Here is a 17,338-nt window from a genome sequence, read left to right on the forward strand (position 1 = left end):
ACAGTGATGGAGAAAGCTCTAGGCCTTGCCCTCATGGAGCCTGTGATTCGGTGGGAAGCAGTCATGGCCTAGTGTGTCCAGGGGAGGGATGGGACTGGTCATATATTACAGATAAGACCCCAGGTAAGCCAGTGACAAAGTAGGGAGTAGTGTTCCAGAGGATGTTACTACCTGGACACAGTCTGGAGGAGAGAGAGAACAAGCCTGATCAAGGATATTCAAGTCCCTCTGTGAGACTGGGCTGTAGACTACACAGGTCTGTAGGGAGAAAGGAGATGAGCGGGAACGGAATGACAACGGGATGAGATTATGTAAGGCTCTGGGAATCAACTGGATATTTCGCTGGGGGGCGGGGCGGTACACAGAAGGCTTGTTTTAGAGCACTGGTTTCAAGGTGTGGTCTCCAGACCATCATATCAGGATCACCTGAAAACTTGCCAGGAATACAACTTCTCCAGCCCCACCTCAGAGCTACTGAATCAAACTGGGGGGGGGGGGGGCGGCGGCAAAAACGTGCCCCAACAACGTGTTTAACAAGCTCTTCCGGTGAGTCTGATGCACGCTGAAGTGTGAAAATCACGGATTTAGGCTAAAGACAGCCTTGCAGGTCACCAAAAAGCCATGGTCTGAATCCTTAACTGTTAGGCATCAGAATACAAATGAAAATTATTAACCTATTGAATATTTCCTGCAGGCATTCTTCACGGCATTCATCTTATAGACTCCCCACAACTCTGTGAGGTGGCTGCTTGTGCCCTTGTTGTGTAGAGCAGGGTGTTAAGCCGCCATCAGATTAATTCCCACAAGGGGACCTAACGCTTTTTTAAGAGATTTTTTTTAATATAAAAGCCTAATTGGGCGGAGGACGAGCAAGGGCCGCCAGCACAACCAGGAGGAACTCCTTGAAGACCTTCCTATCACAAACTCTTGTGTCCAGAGTGACCCGGGGTTTGGAGCCTCGCTTTCACCGCGCAGCCAAGTAGCTGGCGCCTTTTGGGAAGAGCGTTACCGTGGAGACGAGCGCGCGAGGGGGGCAGGTCTCGGGAAAGGCGGAAATCGGTTGTGGAAGTCTGGGCGGCCATTTTGAAACCGGGCAAGAGGGGCGGGACCGGAGCGGCCAAGTGACGGTTGACCGGTTTCAACTAAGTGACTGGTACCGCGGGGCGGGGGAGAAGAGGGAGGTACCTGGGGCCACCCCAGGGAGGGATGCGGGGGGCGGGGGGCGGAGAGAAGGGGAGGGAGGAGGGGGAGGTGAGAAGGGGAGAGGCAAGAGAAAGGGAGGGGAGTGGAGGGGCGGAGAAAGGGCGGGGCGACGAGAAAGGAGAGGCCAAGAGAAGAAGCGAGGAGATGAGTAGGTGCGGGGCTATAAGAGGCGGGACGTGGAGCCGGTAGCTGTCCGGGGTATGGAAAAGGGTCGTGAGAAGGGAGTGTGGGGCCAAAAGGTGTCGCGGTTCGGGGGAATGGTGAGGACCGAGAAGGTGCTGACCGACAAGATAGCGCCCTCGTGGAACAAGAAAAAGATGCAGGGCGAGGAGAAGGCGCGGAGCGAGGGGAAGGCCAGGGGAGAGGACAGATCCCGAGGCAAAGAGAGGGTATCTAAGGAGAATGGGCGTGGTTCTACGAGGGGGCGGGGTGAGGGGCAGGCTCGAGAAGAACTGCTCTCCAAAGACCAGGGGAAAAGGCGGATCGATAAGGGGCGGGTTGAAGAACAAGGACAGACACAGGATCGAGGGCGGAGCAAAGAAGGCAAGCCGACAGAGGAGCAAGCTCCAGGCGAGAAACAGGGGCGGGGACAGGGAAAGGGGCGGGACGTGGAGAAAGTCTGGGCCCAGGAACCGGAAAAGGGAGAGGCTAGATACAGGACGCAGTACCAAGGCAGGGCCCGGGCCAAGAGAAAGGGGAGATGCGAAGAGAAGTGGGGGGACGGGGCAAGTGGTGGGGGCGGAGCCAGGTGCAGGTGCAAGTGCAAGTGCAAGTGCACGACCAGAGAGAGTAGCAGAACTGGGGAAAATAGGTGGGGCACAGCCAAAGCCAGAAACAGAAACAGAGACCCGGTGAAGAGTAGGGGAGGGATGCAGAGCAGAGGCGGAGCAAAGAACAAGTATGGCTCAAGGTTAAGGGGTGAGGCGAGGAGGCGGGGCGAAACTAGGAGCAGGGGCGTGTCCAGGAGCAAGAGTAGAGGGGGCACCTGGAGTAAAAATAAAGGTGGGATCCAGAATAGGAGCAGGTGCAGCATCTGGGTCAGGGGCGAAGTCTGGAGCAGAAGCGGAACCAGGAGCAAGAGCAGGGGCGGGGCCAGAAGCAAGAGTGGGGGCGGGGCCGGGAGCAGGTGCAGGGGCGGAGCCAGGAGCAAGAGCGGGGGCGGGGCCAGCAAGTGCAGGGGCGGGGCCAGGAGTAAGAGCAAGGGTGGAGCCAGAAGTCTGAGTAGAGGTGGGGCGAGAAGCAGGGGCTGGGCAAAGCGCAGGAACTTGGTAGGATCTCGGAAGGCCGCTCTCGGGCGCAGTCTGGCTGGCAGGTGTTGACCCCCTCTCCAGGTTCGAGTCACGTTGCACGCTGCCCCGCGGTGTACCTTGCTGGCCCTTCGTGGCCGAAACTCCGAATCATGCGGGCTCTGTGGGCACTACTGGCGGTGCTACTGGCATCGTGGAGGCTGTGGGCGATCCAGGATATCCAGGAGTGCACCTGGCAGGTTGTCCTGAACAAGTTCGAGAGGGTAGGCAAGAATGGCATGAGCGACCGCTTCTTTGATCAAGAGCCCCTGGAGACACTGGACAGTGTGTTCACCCCGCTGGTGGATGCACCCACCGACCAGGGAGAGGTGAGGGGACTGGGGTCAGGTGAATGGGAGAGGTCATAGATTGGCACCCCGCTGGGCTCTGGACATTTGCCCAACTTTTTCTTGCAGAAATACCTGAGCTTCCCATACTACCTGAAGATCAACTACTCCTGCAATGGAGAGGTAAGTGGGTGTGGGGGGGGGTGAGCTCATTTGTGTGGCCCTCAGTTTCCCCAATCTCTAACATTTTAATAGTGGTGTCACCACCAGACCTTGGTGACCCTAAGGATTCAAGAAGATTCCCAGTATCCTACCAGGCACATAGTAGGTGCTCAAGTAAGCTTTTTTTTTTTTCCATTAAAAAAAATTGAGATGGGGCGCCTGGGTGGCTCAGTAGGTTGAGCGTCTGACTCTTGGTTTTGGCTTGGGATGTGAGCCCCACCTCTGCTCCACTCTCAGAGCAGAGTCAGCTTGGGGCTCTCTCTCCCTCTCCCTCTCCCCTCCCCCTCCTCTCTCTCTTGCTCTCTTTCTCTCTAAAATAAATAGATAAATATTTTTAAAAGATTGAGATGTAACTCATGTATCATAAAATTCACCACTTAAAGTGGACAGTTTAATAGTTTTTAACATATTAACAAATTGTGCCAGCATTACCACTAATTATAGACCACATTCATCACCATAAAAAGAAACCCGGTACCCCCATCCTTCAGCCTCTGGAGACCACTGATCTACTTTCTGTTCCTATGAGTTTACTTATTCTGGACATTTTCTATAAATGGAGTTGTCCAATAGGCAGCCTTTTGTGCCTTGCTTCTTTTGCTCAGCACACTTTTAAGGCTCGCCGGTGCCATGACATGTATCAATGTTTACCTTTTAATGGTTGAATAATATTTAATTGTAAGGGCATGCTACATTTCGTTTATCCATTCATTAATTGATGGACATTTGGGTGATTTCCACTTTTTTGGCTATTATGAACAATGCTGTTATAAATGTGTATACAAGTTTTTCTGTCGATATATGTTTTCAGTTCTCTTAGGTAAGTGCCTACAAATGGAATTGCTGGGTCTAATGTTGACTCTGTTTCACTTCCGAAGAACTGCCTGATTGCTCTCTAAAGCAGCTGCACCATTTTCCACTCCCATCAGCAGTGTGTGAGGGAGCGTACCAGTTTCTCTCCATCTTCACCAACACTTGTTCATCTTTTGATTATAGCCAAAAGATGAGGGTGTGAGGTGGTATCTCATTGTGGTTTTGAGTTACATTTCCCTCCATGACTCTTGATGTTGAACATATGCTCACCAGTAACTATCTATCTTCTTTGGAGAAATACCTATTCAAATCCTTTGCCAAATTGGGTTGTCTTTTTATTGTTGCATTGTAAAATTTCCTTATATATTCTGGATACGAGTTCCTTATCAGATATAAGATTTGTAAATATTTTGTCACATTCTGTGGGTTGTCTTTTAACTTTCTTGATGGTGTTCTTTAAAGCACCAAGGTTTTATGTTTATTGAGGCGTAATTCACAGACCATAAAGTAGCACCAATGTTTTTAACCTTGATGAAGTCCAGTTTAACAGTTTTTTTCCTTCCGTTGCTTGTGCTGTTGGTGTTGTCTTAAGAGGGCTATGCCTAGGTCATGAAGATGGACTTCCATGTTTTCTTCTAAGAGTTTTTTAGTTTTAACTCTTATGTTTAGGTGTTTGAGCCATTTTGAGTTATTTTTTTGTGTGGTGTGAGGTAGGGGTCCACCTTTTGCATGTGAATATCCCGTATCCCATTATCATGTGTATCAGTGAATTGTCTTGGCACTATTGTCAGAAGTCAATTGACCGGGGCACCTGGGTGGCTCAGGTCATGATCTCCAGGTCCTGGGATTGAGCCCCACATTGGGCTTCCTGCTAAGCAGGGAGTCTGCTTCTCTCTCTCTCCTTCCGCCCCTCCTCACTGCTCATTCTCTCTCTCTCTCTCTCTCTCAAATAAATAAATAAAATCTTTAAACAGCAACAACAACAGAAATCAATTGACCATAACTGTAAAGGTTTATTTCTGGGTATAATTCTATTCCATTGCTCTGTATGTCTGCCCATATGCCAGTATCACATAGTCTTGATTCCTGTGGGTTTATAGTAAGTTTTCAAATCAGAAAGTTTGAATCCTCCAACTGTGTTGTTCTTTGCCAAGATTGTTTTGGCTCAAGTAAGCTTTTTGAGGACAGTAGAATGTTGTGGTCTAGAACTGAAGTTCTGGAAGCAGCAGACCTGAGTTTGAACCTGCCATTGACTAACATTTACTTGGAGGAGGTATGGCATGATAGTTGATACTTTGGGCTCTGAAGCCAGGCTGCCTGGGTTCAAATCCCAGCTATGCTACATAATAACTGTGATCTCTGGAAAAGTACTTAACGTCTCTGTATCAACATTTCCTCATCTTTATCAAGGATTCTATAGTGATCATATGCACTTCACAAAATTATTGAATATGTGTGAAGCAATTAGCACAGTGTCTGGTTCATAGAAAGAGCTCAGTGAATGCTAGCAACAAGTTTGTAGAGTGTGACCTTGGTCAGAGAGTTTTACTCCATGAATCTTCTCTCCTTATCTGTAAAAGTGTGATAATAATACCTTTATCTGGCCATTCAACACCTACAATGAGTCAGATCCTTTTTTTTTTTTTTTTTTAAACAACATGGGGCATATAATGATTAACAGCATGGCTAGGTTTTTCTTTTTTTTTTTTTTTTAAGATTTTATTTATTTATTTGACAGAGATAGAGACAGCCACCGAGAGAGGGAACACAAGCAGGGGGAGTGTGAGAGGAAGAAGCAGGCTCATAGCAGAGGAGCCTGATGTGGGGCTCGATCCCATAACACCGGGATCACGCCCTGAGCCGAAGGCAGACGCTCAACCGCTGTGCCACTCAGGCGCCCCATGGCTAGTTTTTTCTTATGGATTCAGGCCACCAGAGAAGCAAATCAGCAAGTAAATACATAAACTAATTTCCGAAGAGTAATCAGTGCAAAGAGGAAAATAAAATGTGATATATTAGAAAAGATGGTGTTAAGGAATGGTTGGGGAAGGTCTCTGAGGAGGCTTGAGCAGAGAACTGAGTGATGAAAATGGGGGATTGAGGAGACTGGGGGAAAGCACCCCAGGCCAAGGGAGAGGCTAACGCAACAAATGCAATGGTCCTGTAGTAGGACAGAGGCTGCTGTGTGTGAAGAGCCATGAATGGGGGCACAGTGGAAGGAGACAGGGGACGGAAGTGACCCCGGGGAGAGTGAGGACACAGCCCCTGCTCTGAGTGAGATGGAGGAGCCATGAGAAGGTTCTGAGCAAAGGAGCGCCTAATCTGACTTAGGTGTTCCCAGGCTCCCTCCTGCTGTGTTAGGGAGAGGATGGGGGCAGAGAGACAGTGAGGAGGCTGTCCGGTGCCTAGGCAGGAGTTGAGGGTGGACAGGACCAGGGTCACTGTTGCCTGAATGGAAGAGCCCTGCCTCACTGGCACCTGCTGCCCTGCGGTTGAAAAACCCCAGGGGCACCTGGGGGGCTCAGTCTGTTAGGCATCCAACTCTCGATCTCAGCTCAGGTTTTGATCTCTGGGTTGTGAGTTCAAGCCCCATGTTGGGCTCCACGCTGGGCATGGAGCCTCCTTAAAAAAAAAAAAAAAAAAAAGACAGAAAAGACACAGAAGTAGGGCTGGGACAGGTAGAGTTGGCAGGGTTGAAAGGGCCCTGGCTGAGCCGATGAAGGCCTGTGCAAAGGTGGTTGTACCCATTAATTTTTTTCAAAGATTTTATTTATTAATTTGACATACACACACATACGCACGCACGCGTGCGCACCTGCTTGAGTGCCAGTGGGGGGAGGGGCAGAAGGAGAGGGAGACTCCCCGCTGAGCAGGGAGCCCAATATGGAGCTCGATGGCAGGACCCTGACCCAGGGATCATGACCTGAGCCGAAGGCAGATGCTCAACTGACTGAGTCACCCAGGCGCCCCTGGTTGAACCCATTAAATCTCTCTCCCTGGTCTCACAGCCTACCCTCCACCCAAGAAGGCTGCTTGAGTGTAGCCTTCTCTTGGAGACGCCTCTAAGCCTTTGCTTATGCTGTTCCATACACCTGGCACACCCTTCTCCTTCCCTCCTTTCATCTCCACTGTAAGCCCTGCCTCCCTTTCTCCACCTAGCCAAGACCCTGGAATTTCTGGGAGGCTATGTCCCCGGCTATGTCCTCCTGCTCCTTCCCTCTTCCTTTCTGTGTAACTGCCCTGTCCCACCCTCACCCACAGGCTCCAGCTCCAAAACCTGGCTATCCTCTGACTGGTGGGGGTGGCAGAGAGTCAAATTTCTGCAGGGAGGGTAGAAGCCTCAAGAGTGGGACTGGGAACCCCTGAAGTGTGAGGGAAGAGGCTACTGGCAGCTCTGGGTGCCAGGTTCATTCCCACTTGCTCAGTTCTGCTTATCCCATGCTGCGATGCCCTGTGCATTCCCTACATCCAAGTTCTGTCTGAAGACAATGGCTCTGGCCTTACCTTCTCCTGTGACTCCCTTCACAGCCCCTAGCTCCTCTGCCGGTCTCCTAGCGTGGCCTGTCCCCACCCCAGCCCCAAACCTAGACCATGTTCTCTGACCTTCTCGTGGTGGAGAGTCTCTTCTCCCACCTAGTCTGAGAAGATGGGCTGCTAAAGATGGGCTCGAGGCAGGGGTACCCAGAGCCTCTCTTAAGTACACACCTGTGGGGCCATCTTGCCCTCAGTCCTCCGAGGCCCAGGTCCGCAAGGGCCACCTGACGGGGCTGAAGCCCATGGTGCTGGTGACCTTCCAGTCCCCAGTCAACTTCCATCACTGGAAGATAGAGCAGCTGCAAATCCAGATGGAAGCAGCCCCCTTCCGCGACAAAGGTGGGCCTGGGGGGCACCTGGAGGGGCCACAGACTGGCAAGGGTGTGGGGATCTTGCTGGGGGCCTCAGCGGGGTCCATGACCTTGAGGGGAGGCTGACATCCTCAGAGGAGCCCATGGCCTGGCAGGGTTGTGGGAGTTTGGGGGGGCCACAGTGGGGTCTATGACCTGGAAGGGGGCAGAGGGAGGACTCAGCAGGGTCCGTGGCCTAGAGAGGACCACATAGAGGCCCCAGTGGTATCCATGGCCTAGAGGGGGGCATGGGGAGGTCCAGGGAGATCCCCGTGGACTGTGGCCTGGGGGGTGCCCCTGGGAGGCGCCAGCAGCCTCAGCGTCCAGTGCCGACCAGCAGAGCAGTGCACCGCGGACGAGATGTGTGTCATGAGCTGGTACACGCCCATGCCCATCAAGAACGGCAGCGTGGTCATGCGAGTGGATGTCAGCAGCAATGGCCTGGGGCCCTTCATTCCCAATAAAAGGTGCCCTTTCCCAAGCCCGGGGCGGGGGGTAGACTCTGGGAGGGACTTCCGCATCTCCAGATCCCCCAAGAAGCCAGGAGGAGACCAAAGGGAGGGAACAGGGTAGGGAGGTGATTGTGTGCTATGCCAGGAGCCCCTGAAGCTAGAACCCTCGCCTGTGCTTGTCCACACCGGCTGCCAGGTTTCAGGTGAACATCAACGGCTTCTTACAGAGACAGCAAGACAACACCCTCCATTTCACTGTGGGAAATGAGGTGAGGGGCCCGGACAGTAGAGAAACATGGTAGAAAACGTGGGTTAAAGACAGTGGGCTAGGGCCCCAATTACTTCCCAGACAAGTGGCAGACCCCACTTCCAGAGTGCTACCCTTGCGCCAGGCCTGGGGTGACGTGCCCCACTAAATGTGCGACCACGTTCAGTCTTCACAAGGACCCTGGGAGGGAACCCATTCTCAGGAGGAGAAAACTGAGGCCCCTAAGGGATGGAGCCACTTGCCCCCAGTCTCCCAGCACATACCTGTGGAACGGGACTTGAAACGATATCGGCCTGACTCCCGCCCCCGTAGTCTTCACTGCGGTGCATGCATGCATTCAGAAGGTGCTTAACTGAGCACACTGCGTGGCACCGTGGGAACACACCAGTGAACACACGGATGCAGACGGAGCTGACATTCTAGTGGGAGAGACAGACACCACACAGTAAACATGAGGTCAAGTAAATCCCAGAGTAGGTGAACAGGGGGTAAGCGCTCTGGAGAGAGTTCAGGGTGAAGGGGATTGGGTCAGTGCAGGAGAGGGTTGCATAGTTAATGGGATGGTCAGGAAAGGCGTAACGAGAAGGTGGACATTTGAGTAAAGTCTTGGAGGAGGAGAGGAGCGAAGCACGTGAATACTAGGAGAAGGGCATTTCACACACAGGGAATAGCCAGTGCAAAGCCTCAGAGGTGGGAATGTGCCCAATTGAGTCTGGGAAGCAGTGAAGAGGTCCATGTGGCCAGGAGAGAGTGAGCCAGGGGGAGACCCATTATGGATAGGGTCAAAGAGGTGACAGGGACAAATCGTATGTGGCCTCATGGGTCAGGTGAGGACTTTAGTTTTTTTACCCTAAATGAGATGGAGCCATGGGAGGGTAGGAGTGCTGAGTAGCCCTCCTTCCATCTCCACTTGCCCCCCGCCCCCACCAGATCTTCAGTCTGATACCCCGGTACTTCATGAATGTCTCGTCGAGGCCCCTGTGGCACACTGTGGACCAAGCACCTGTGCTCATCCTGGGCGGCATTCCCGATGAGAAGTCCGTGCTGCTGACCGACACCAGTTTCACTGACTCCTTTCTCGTGGAGGTGAGTGGCGCAGGGCAGGCGGTGGGTGGGCTGGGGCTTCTTGAAGGGTGCTGGGCCTCAGCCTCTAAAAGAAGGTAGGGCCTGGGGCTGTGGAAAGAGTCTCTAAAGTCATAGCAGCTCCCACGAGAGGCAGATAGCAGGAAGGGGCGCTCTGGCTCCAGGTCCGGATTCGGCCACCTCCTGGCTGTGTGACCCTGGGCCAAGTCATTTCACCTACCCGGGCCTCAGAGTCCCCATCTGTCCCATCTGGAAAATGCAAACAATCTTTATATTCACCTCATAGAATCATCCTGTGTTTGGTAGAAGTTAACATCAGCCACACACAGAACGAGTACTTTACTTTTAAAGTTGGTTTGAATCAGGACCAACGCACTGTGTTTGGTTAAGTCTCTTAATACTCTTCTCACCTGCAAGTCTGCTCCCCATTCCACCTTCTTCCCCTCATCTACCACCTTTTCTCAGGCAATTGGAGAAACCAGGCCTTTTGTGCTGTAGAGTTTAGCTGCTTGCTTCTTCGTGGAACTGGTGAATGTGTCCCTCTGACCCTGTGTCCTCGTCCGCTCCGGTTGCCGTAACAAAATCCCACAGACTGTGTGTCCGCGAGAAAAATTTATAATCTCACAGCTCTGGAGGCTGGGAGTCCAAGATCAAAGCGCCAGGGAGGGTTGGTTTCTGGGGAGGCCTCTCCTCGGCTCGCAAATGTCTTCTCACCGTGTGCTCACACAGCCTTTTCTCTGTGCTCACCAGTGGAGTGAGAGATCTCGGGTGTCTCTTCCTCTTCTCATAAGGACACCAGTCCAATAGGATTAGGGGCCCATCCTTGTGACCTCAGTGGACCTCAATTATCTCCTTAATGGCAGGGTTAGGGATTCAACATATAAATTAGAGGTGGGGATGCAATTCTGTGCATAACACCCCAAAGAGTTATTGCCTATAGACTGGTACTAAGCTTTAGAAACATGATTAAATTTAGATTATTTTAGTCAACAATCCTCCATTGATGGTGCTTTCCCACTGTTCATCGATGATAACGCCAGTGTTAGTGACTGGCTAGTTGTGTTGAAGGTAAAATGGGGTGGTTGGGCCAAGCATGAGATCTCTGGGATCCGACCGTGGCCTGGGGAAGATTTCGCTGTGTGCTGTTGAGTGTGCTGTGCACTGCCAAACTCCAGGGAGCACATAAAGTTCCAGCTGCCTCTGGCTTGGGTCACCTGCTTCCCTGAGCCATGTTGGGGAAGTGTGGCCACAAGGTACCACTTCACGGTGAGCGGGGACGGTGCCTTGGGGGCAGCTGCGTGTGTCCATCCCAAGCAGTTGTCCGAGCAGATGCCTGCCCGCAAGGCAGGACGTGGGGGCTGAAGCCAAGGTAAACCCGCTCCCACTGACTCTGCTCCCCTGCAGTTGAACATCGACAGTTGCTGGGTAGGCTCCTTCTACTGCCCTCAGGCCAGTTTTACTGCCACCATCTATGATGCCATTGCCACCGAGAGCACTCTCTTCATTCGGCAGAATCAGCTTGTCTACTATTTTACCGGCACCTATCTCACCCTCCATGAGAGCAACCGCGGCAGTGGTGAGGGGCCCCTGGCATCTCAGGGAAGGGGTCGTGCTTGTGGGAGCCCCAGGGAGGGCACCCCAGTGAACCCATCCACTGGAAGCGCCCGGGACTGGAATTTCCATGGGTGGGGAGGGGGTATTGGAGGGACTTTCCGAGGTCCTTGATCATCGCCACCTACCCTACGTGGCCTTCTCCTACCCTCTATATGCTGGGGTAAGGCTTTCCTCCAGACCTGTGAACCAGCAGAGGGGAGAGGGAGGCGTGAGAGGGAAGGGAGGGAGCAGAGAGAGAGAGAGAGAGAGAGAGAGAGAGAGAAAGTCACGTGCACACACACACAGTGTCAGAAAGACGGAGGAAGACCTGCCAAGAGACATGCATAGCAAAGGAGAAATTTGGGGGCTGGGAGAGAGGCATGGAGAGTCAGAGAGAGAGGCAGACAGAGAGAAAGTGGGATGAGTAGTTGGAGAAGAAAAGCCACGGAGACTGATCACAGAGGAAAAGAGACTTTTGAGTCAACCTTATCTTTTAAATGATACCCAAACCGTCCTGGTCCTCAGCTCCCCTCCCCCATATAAATGAGAGAGGTCATTTTATAGGGTCCCGGAAATTTGTATTATAACCTATATTTCATTAAGGCTTACTCCCAACAGGTTCATTTTTGTCCGTTTCTTACTTAGGACATTTGACAGTAGGAGGAACCAAATTAAAATGGACTTAAGTCAAAGAAAGGGGGTGTTTATTGGCTTAGATAGATGAAAAACCCAGGAGCATTTGGTTTCAGGTGCAGCTGGATTGAGGGGCTCACTGGAGCTTAGACAGGCTGCTCCTTGTGGTAGCCATGGTGATCCCTCCTCCACCAACATCTACGGGCTTTTATCCTCTCAGGGGCCCCGGGGAAGAGCATGTCTCCATTAGTAGTGGCAGCTGGGACTGTCTCTGGTTGATCCAGCTTGGTCACATGCCCAGTTGAACCCATCACTCTGGCCAGGGGAATACAAGGGTGGGGTTAGCCCAATCTGTACCTCACAGACAGAGTATGAGCAAGGGAGATTTTCCCAAAGGCAGCTGGGCCCCATGCCAATGGCCCCTCAGACACCACACTGAAAGGCCATTAAGGCCATGGAAATATGGATGGGGGTCAGGTCCCAGGTCTATAGACCTGGGTCTGAGGCCCCATGCTGGCCCGCACAGGGAGCTGGGTTCGTGTCCTGGCCAACGAGTGCATCAAGAGGCTGTGCCCCGTGCATTTCCATAGCAACGGCTCGGAGTACGTCATGGCCCTCACCACTGGCAAGCGGGAAGGCTATGTCCACTTGGGGACCATCACAGGTAAGGATGGGGGCCTCTGGCAGTCCAAGAGAGCACTCCATACCCTCGTGCCTCCAAGAATTCTAACCTCTGGCCCTCATCCCTCACCAGGTGCCTTCGGGAGGGGTCCTAGGCAGGAGGCTGTCCCCGCGAGTGGGGACAGGGTTATGCATTTCTAGGAGTAGGACTTGAGTGTGTTATATATCTTCATGATGTGTTTGGTTGCAAAGGGCAGAAGCCCAGTTCAAAAATCATTTAGCCTGATTTGCGGACTTGATAAATGAGAAGACCAAAGTCTTCAGGCATGGCTGGATCCAGGGGCCCACAGGGTCTATGATTAGGACTCTGTCGATATCTTGGCGAGGTAGTGTAGCATAGTGATTACAGCAGAGAGAGACTGCTTGAACACGCCCAACGCAAGTCACCTGTGGCTTTGGACAGGTGACTTAACCTCTCTTTTTGGTCTCGTCATCCTCATTTGCAAAATGGGGTTAATGACAATACTAGAACCTACCTCTTTGGGTTGGTATAAAGATTAAGTAAGTTGGCATGTGTAAAGGTCTTAGGACAGTGCTAGGGACACAGTGGATGCTCTAAAGGAGTTTATTGTTATGAACCCTGAGATTTGGCTTCATTTCCAAGTAGATACTCCTCTCCTGGGGGTTGAATATGGTCCAGGAAGTTGGGGCTCACATCTCCCACCAGTTTGCGTCATCCCAAAAGAATGAAAGCAGCCTCTTCCATTAGCTCTAGCATGAAGCCAGGGTGCACTCTGATAGGCCCATTCGGGGTCAGTGCCCAGACCTGCACCAATTACTGTGACCAGGGACAGACCCACAATGGTAGGCCAGGGGTGAGTGACTGTCAGGTAGGGGGTGAGACTCGCCCCCTGAAGTCCCACGACTAAGGGAGTGGAAGGCATGGCCACCAGACCCTGGTCAATTGGAGACCTGGCGTGGTGGGATGCCGACGGACTGGGAAGGGCCTGAGCACGGACCTGCCCTGCTCCGCAGATGGCCATGTGTCCTTCAAGTTGCTGCCCAAGCAGCGGTCTGTGTGCGAAGGGATACAAGGTACCTAGCTCCCAGCGGGGTCTGTGGTGTGTGGGCGGGGGGATCAAGAGTGTGGGAGAGCAGATAAGGCTTTAAGCAGGTGAGGGGAGAGGTCATGGCAAAGAACAGTGGTGTCTTGGGAGGGGTGGAGAGTCACAGGGATGGGCGTGACGGTAACAAGAGACCCTGGAGAGGGGCAGGTCCAGGGCTGCTCCAGACCGCCCCCTTCCTGTCCAGTTGTCAACTGCTCTATCACCTGGGCTGTCTTTGATGCTGGTGACTACAATCTACTGATGCTGGTGGAGATCCAAGACCCCACTACCGGGAAGTATTTCCAGGTGGTCAGCTACGACTTGGGTAATTGGGATGCTGTGGGGGAGCTGAGTGGGAAGGGGCAGGAGCCCAGATTGTGAACTTCGAGCCTGTCTGTGGGATCTGTGCTCAGCAGACAGGGGGAGGGAAATGTTGCTCACATCACTGCTGGGTAAGATAGTGATGGAGAAAGGGCTTGGTGGAATAGAGAAACAGAAGAAAAAAATATGACTGGAACAGAGTAAGAATGGGGAGGGAGGGAGATTGGAGGGGTGAGCAGAAGCCAAATCCGGAAGGGTCTTGTGGCTCACAATAAGGAGATTCTATTCTATTCTATTCTATTCTATTCTATTCTATTCTATTCTATTCTTTTATTTTACCTGAACAGAGAATAGGGCTGCCATGTACAGTTGTATAGGCTGTGCACTGTACTCTGCAGCCAAGATGTCAAAGGAGGCAAATCCTGTGCCCTAACATATTTACATAAAGAAACCCTAAGGGCTAACAGGCCCAAATGAGAAGCCATTGGAGGGGTATTTGGGAGCTGGTGACTTGCCCAGTTTCAGGTTTTGAAAGCTCAGAGCCTCAGAAGATTTTGCTGTGTTCTCCCCGGCTGTAGTCAATGATAACCTGGTCATCCTCTACACCATTCCGGAATTCATTCCTGATGGTAGGAAGGGAAGGCAGAGAGGGTCTCAAAGGTGGATGAGGGCCAGGAGGGGCCCAGATGACCCTTCCCTCACTGCTGTGTCCACTCTACCTCTGTCCCGGCCAGCTCGAGGCCTGCAGTTTCTGATGATCCTAGGGACAGAGTCTTACACCAACTTCCCGATGGTACCCAAGGGCATGTTCTACAACCCGTATAACAACCTGCTGTTCATCTGGGGCAACTTCCTCCTGCAGAGGTATGGGGCTGGACCTATTCTGCCTCTCCCAGTCCCATCAGGGTGGGGGCCCTTTCTGAAGTCATCAGGATTTCAGAGTATGCCCAAGTCCAGAAGTTATCAGGATTCTGATGCGGAAGACACCGGCTGCAGTGGTCAGGGCTGGGATGGAGAAGCTGCCATTGTAAAGCTCTGGGAGGCCTTTCTTAAATGAAACCCGATGTAAGGACCCAGCCTTTGCGAAGGGCATTGTCGGGGGAAAGGTTAGGACACTCTTCACCCCTCAGGAACTTAGGGGCCCATGAGCCAGCTCTATGGGCTGTTGGCAAAGTGCTAGGTTGGCCAAATGCTCCTGTCTACAGGTGGTCAGACCACCCAGGCTTCCTGGTATGTTCTTACAAGGCTAGCAGAGAACTGAGGAAATGGGTCTTGGGTCTAGTTAGGCCTGGAGTTGGGGGAAGCAGGTATCCTGCAGGAGACTCACCTGGGCGTCCCTAGCTCCCATCTGTGCCCTTGCAGCTACAACAAGGAAAACTTCATCTACCTGGCGGATTTCCCCAAGGAACAGTCCATTAAGTACCTGGTCAACTCGTTCCACGGGGACACGGCTATTGTCACAGAGACTGAGGAGGTGGGCTGCCCAGCTCCTCTTGCCAAACCCCAGGGGTCTCCCTTCTCCCCCTGTCAGGGTAAAGGGGTTCAGGGGAGGAAACGCCCTCAGGGACCCCAGAGAAGGGCAGCAGAAGCTCCCTTTATAGCTGAGAGCCCTGCAACTCAATTTTCCCCCCAGTCTTTGAGCAGAGTGAAAGACTCGGAGTCATGATCTGATTTCCAGAGGGGGCCCTCTTTCATTCTGTCATGTGGTTCACTTCATAAACGTTGAGCACTTACTGTATACCTGACCCAGCGCTGGGGATACAGTGGTGACTGAGTCAGCCCTGCACCTGGTTCTCACAGGGTCACAGTCCAACGACGGTTCAGAGTAGTCGGGGCTGCAGGGAGGAAGACAGTACCTACTGAAGTTCAGAAAGGGGGTGCTGCTGAAATTCCAGTTCAGTGTGTGTGTGTGTGTGTGTGTGTGTGTGTGTGTGTGTGTCAGGGAGGGCTTCACAGAGGAGGCCATATGGAGGAGGGGCATCCTCAAGGCTGGAAGGGATCCTCCAGGCGGAGTCTCAGAAGGGGATGAGGTCTATGGTCAAATGTGTGGTGGAGTGGGCATCAGTGCAGAGATGGGAAACCGAGGCCAAGGGGATGGCGAGAACCCAGAGGGTGCAAAGAGTGAGAAGATAGGGCTTGCCCCTAGGAAACCTGGAGGGGTGTACATGTTAGGGATGCTTCAGTTTCCAGTAATAGCCACTCAAGCGGACTGAAACACTGAGGACATTTATGGTGGCGAGTTGGGGCTGGAAGCAGAGGTGGTCGGGCTCTGGGACGTAGAGGTGGCATCACAGAGAGAAGGTGTGTGAGCTCGCCTGGCCCGAGCTGGAAGTAAGCTCTCGAGCCTCACCCTCACGGAACAGGGCCATCACACTGGGCAGAGGGTGAGGGATCGGAGGACCCCCGGCCCTCCCATACACGCACAGCCGGCTGTCTCACCCCAGATCTGGTACCTCCTGGAGGGCAGCTACCGGATGTACAAGCTGTTCCCGTCCAAAGGCTGGGAAGTGTATATCAGCCTACAGGTGATGCACCAGTCCTCTCTCTACACCTCCAGTGAGACCATGGTCACCCTCTTCTACGAAGACCGCAGACTGTACCAGGTGCCAGGCGGGGGTCATGGGGAGACAACGGGGGGCCGCGCGGTGGCCCGCTCACAGCAGCTTCCCTGGCCCTGCCTTCCCACTGCAGCTGGTGTACCTTATAGACAAGAAGCAGGGCCGGCTCGTCAAGAGGCTTGTGCCCGTGGAGCAGCTCCTGATGTACGAGCAGCTCGGCAATCACTACCTCTTGAAGCGACAAGGGTAAGAAGATTCTGGACTGTGGCGGTAGTCACGGAGCCCTCGGTGCTGCCCACACAAAGCCCCTGTTCCAGGAGGGGGAGCAAGTCCTCCCCAGAGACAACCTCAGGGCTGTGATGGGGCAGCTTCAGGCCCCTGGAAGCTCAAAGGAGGGACCTGACCGAGACCAGGGGAGGCGGGTGCATCAGGGAGAACCTCAAAGAGGAAGAGGTGGGAGAGCTGTGAGCTGAAGGGGGAGGAAGAATTAGCCAGGTGATAAGATGGAGAAGGGGTTCCAGGCAGGGGGAGCCACGTGTGCAAAGGCCTTGAGGAGGAAAGGAGATTGGGGTTCAAGACAGAGAAGGGTACAGCGCAGACAGAGTGCAGTGCTGGGAGCAGGGTGAGCCTGGTGATTGTAGGGAGGAACTTGGACTTCCTCTTGAGGGTCCTGGGGGGCCATGATGGGACGAAGAGGAGGGACTGCATGGCCAGAGTTTACTGCGTTCAATAATGAGCCTTCTGGTCACCTGCGGAAGAGCCTGGGAGGCAGCTGGGAGAGGGGGCGGGGAGACAGGGGAGGTGGAAGAAGGTGGAAGAAGTTGGGTGGGGGGTAGTGTCTAGGAGGAGGTCCAGGACTCTGGTCTGAGGGACCCAGGGACGTCCAGGGGAATTTGTCCAGGGGCAGCAGGGGCTGAGGCGGAGGAAGAAGGTCAGGGCTGGCTTCGATTTGGAGAGTCAGCATCGCAGAGGTGGGAGGAAGGCCTGGTGGGGGCGGGGGGGGGGGGG

General features: G+C 53.2%; 1 protein-coding gene across 12 annotated transcripts in view; it reads left to right on the forward strand.

Annotated features, from left to right (window-relative positions):
* Window positions 1-1,263: 1,263 nt before the first annotated feature.
* CATSPERG (cation channel sperm associated auxiliary subunit gamma) overlaps window positions 1,264-17,338 on the forward strand; it is a 25,791-nt gene continuing 9,716 nt past the window's right edge. For 3 of the 12 annotated variants that reach the window (XR_005835734.1, XR_005835733.1, XR_005835736.1), the window contains exons 1-16: window positions 1,264-1,401; window positions 2,535-2,818; window positions 2,906-2,959; window positions 7,540-7,684; window positions 8,036-8,162; window positions 8,344-8,416; window positions 9,346-9,501; window positions 10,903-11,074; window positions 12,251-12,388; window positions 13,381-13,440; window positions 13,657-13,776; window positions 14,351-14,401; window positions 14,507-14,636; window positions 15,135-15,246; window positions 16,217-16,375; window positions 16,464-16,576. Coding sequence is in view for 8 of the 12 variants with exons in the window: in XM_040633924.1 (XP_040489858.1) it covers window positions 2,603-2,818; window positions 2,906-2,959; window positions 7,540-7,684; window positions 8,036-8,162; window positions 8,344-8,416; window positions 9,346-9,501; window positions 10,903-11,074; window positions 12,251-12,388; window positions 13,381-13,440; window positions 13,657-13,776; window positions 14,351-14,401; window positions 14,507-14,636; window positions 15,135-15,246; window positions 16,217-16,375; window positions 16,464-16,576 (1,826 nt within the window). In the remaining 4 variants the exon portion in view is untranslated. Of the gene's footprint in view, window positions 1,402-2,534; window positions 2,819-2,905; window positions 2,960-7,539; window positions 7,685-8,035; window positions 8,163-8,343; window positions 8,417-9,345; window positions 9,502-10,902; window positions 11,075-12,250; window positions 12,389-13,380; window positions 13,441-13,656; window positions 13,777-14,350; window positions 14,402-14,506; window positions 14,637-15,134; window positions 15,247-16,216; window positions 16,376-16,463; window positions 16,577-17,338 lie in introns of those variants that run through there. The other 9 variants (XM_040633918.1, XM_040633921.1, XM_040633919.1 and 6 more) reach the window with 6 other exon arrangements.

This window comes from Ursus maritimus, unplaced genomic scaffold (assembly GCF_017311325.1).
Source record: "Ursus maritimus isolate PB19 unplaced genomic scaffold, ASM1731132v1 scaffold_19, whole genome shotgun sequence".
NCBI lineage: Eukaryota > Metazoa > Chordata > Mammalia > Carnivora > Ursidae > Ursus > Ursus maritimus.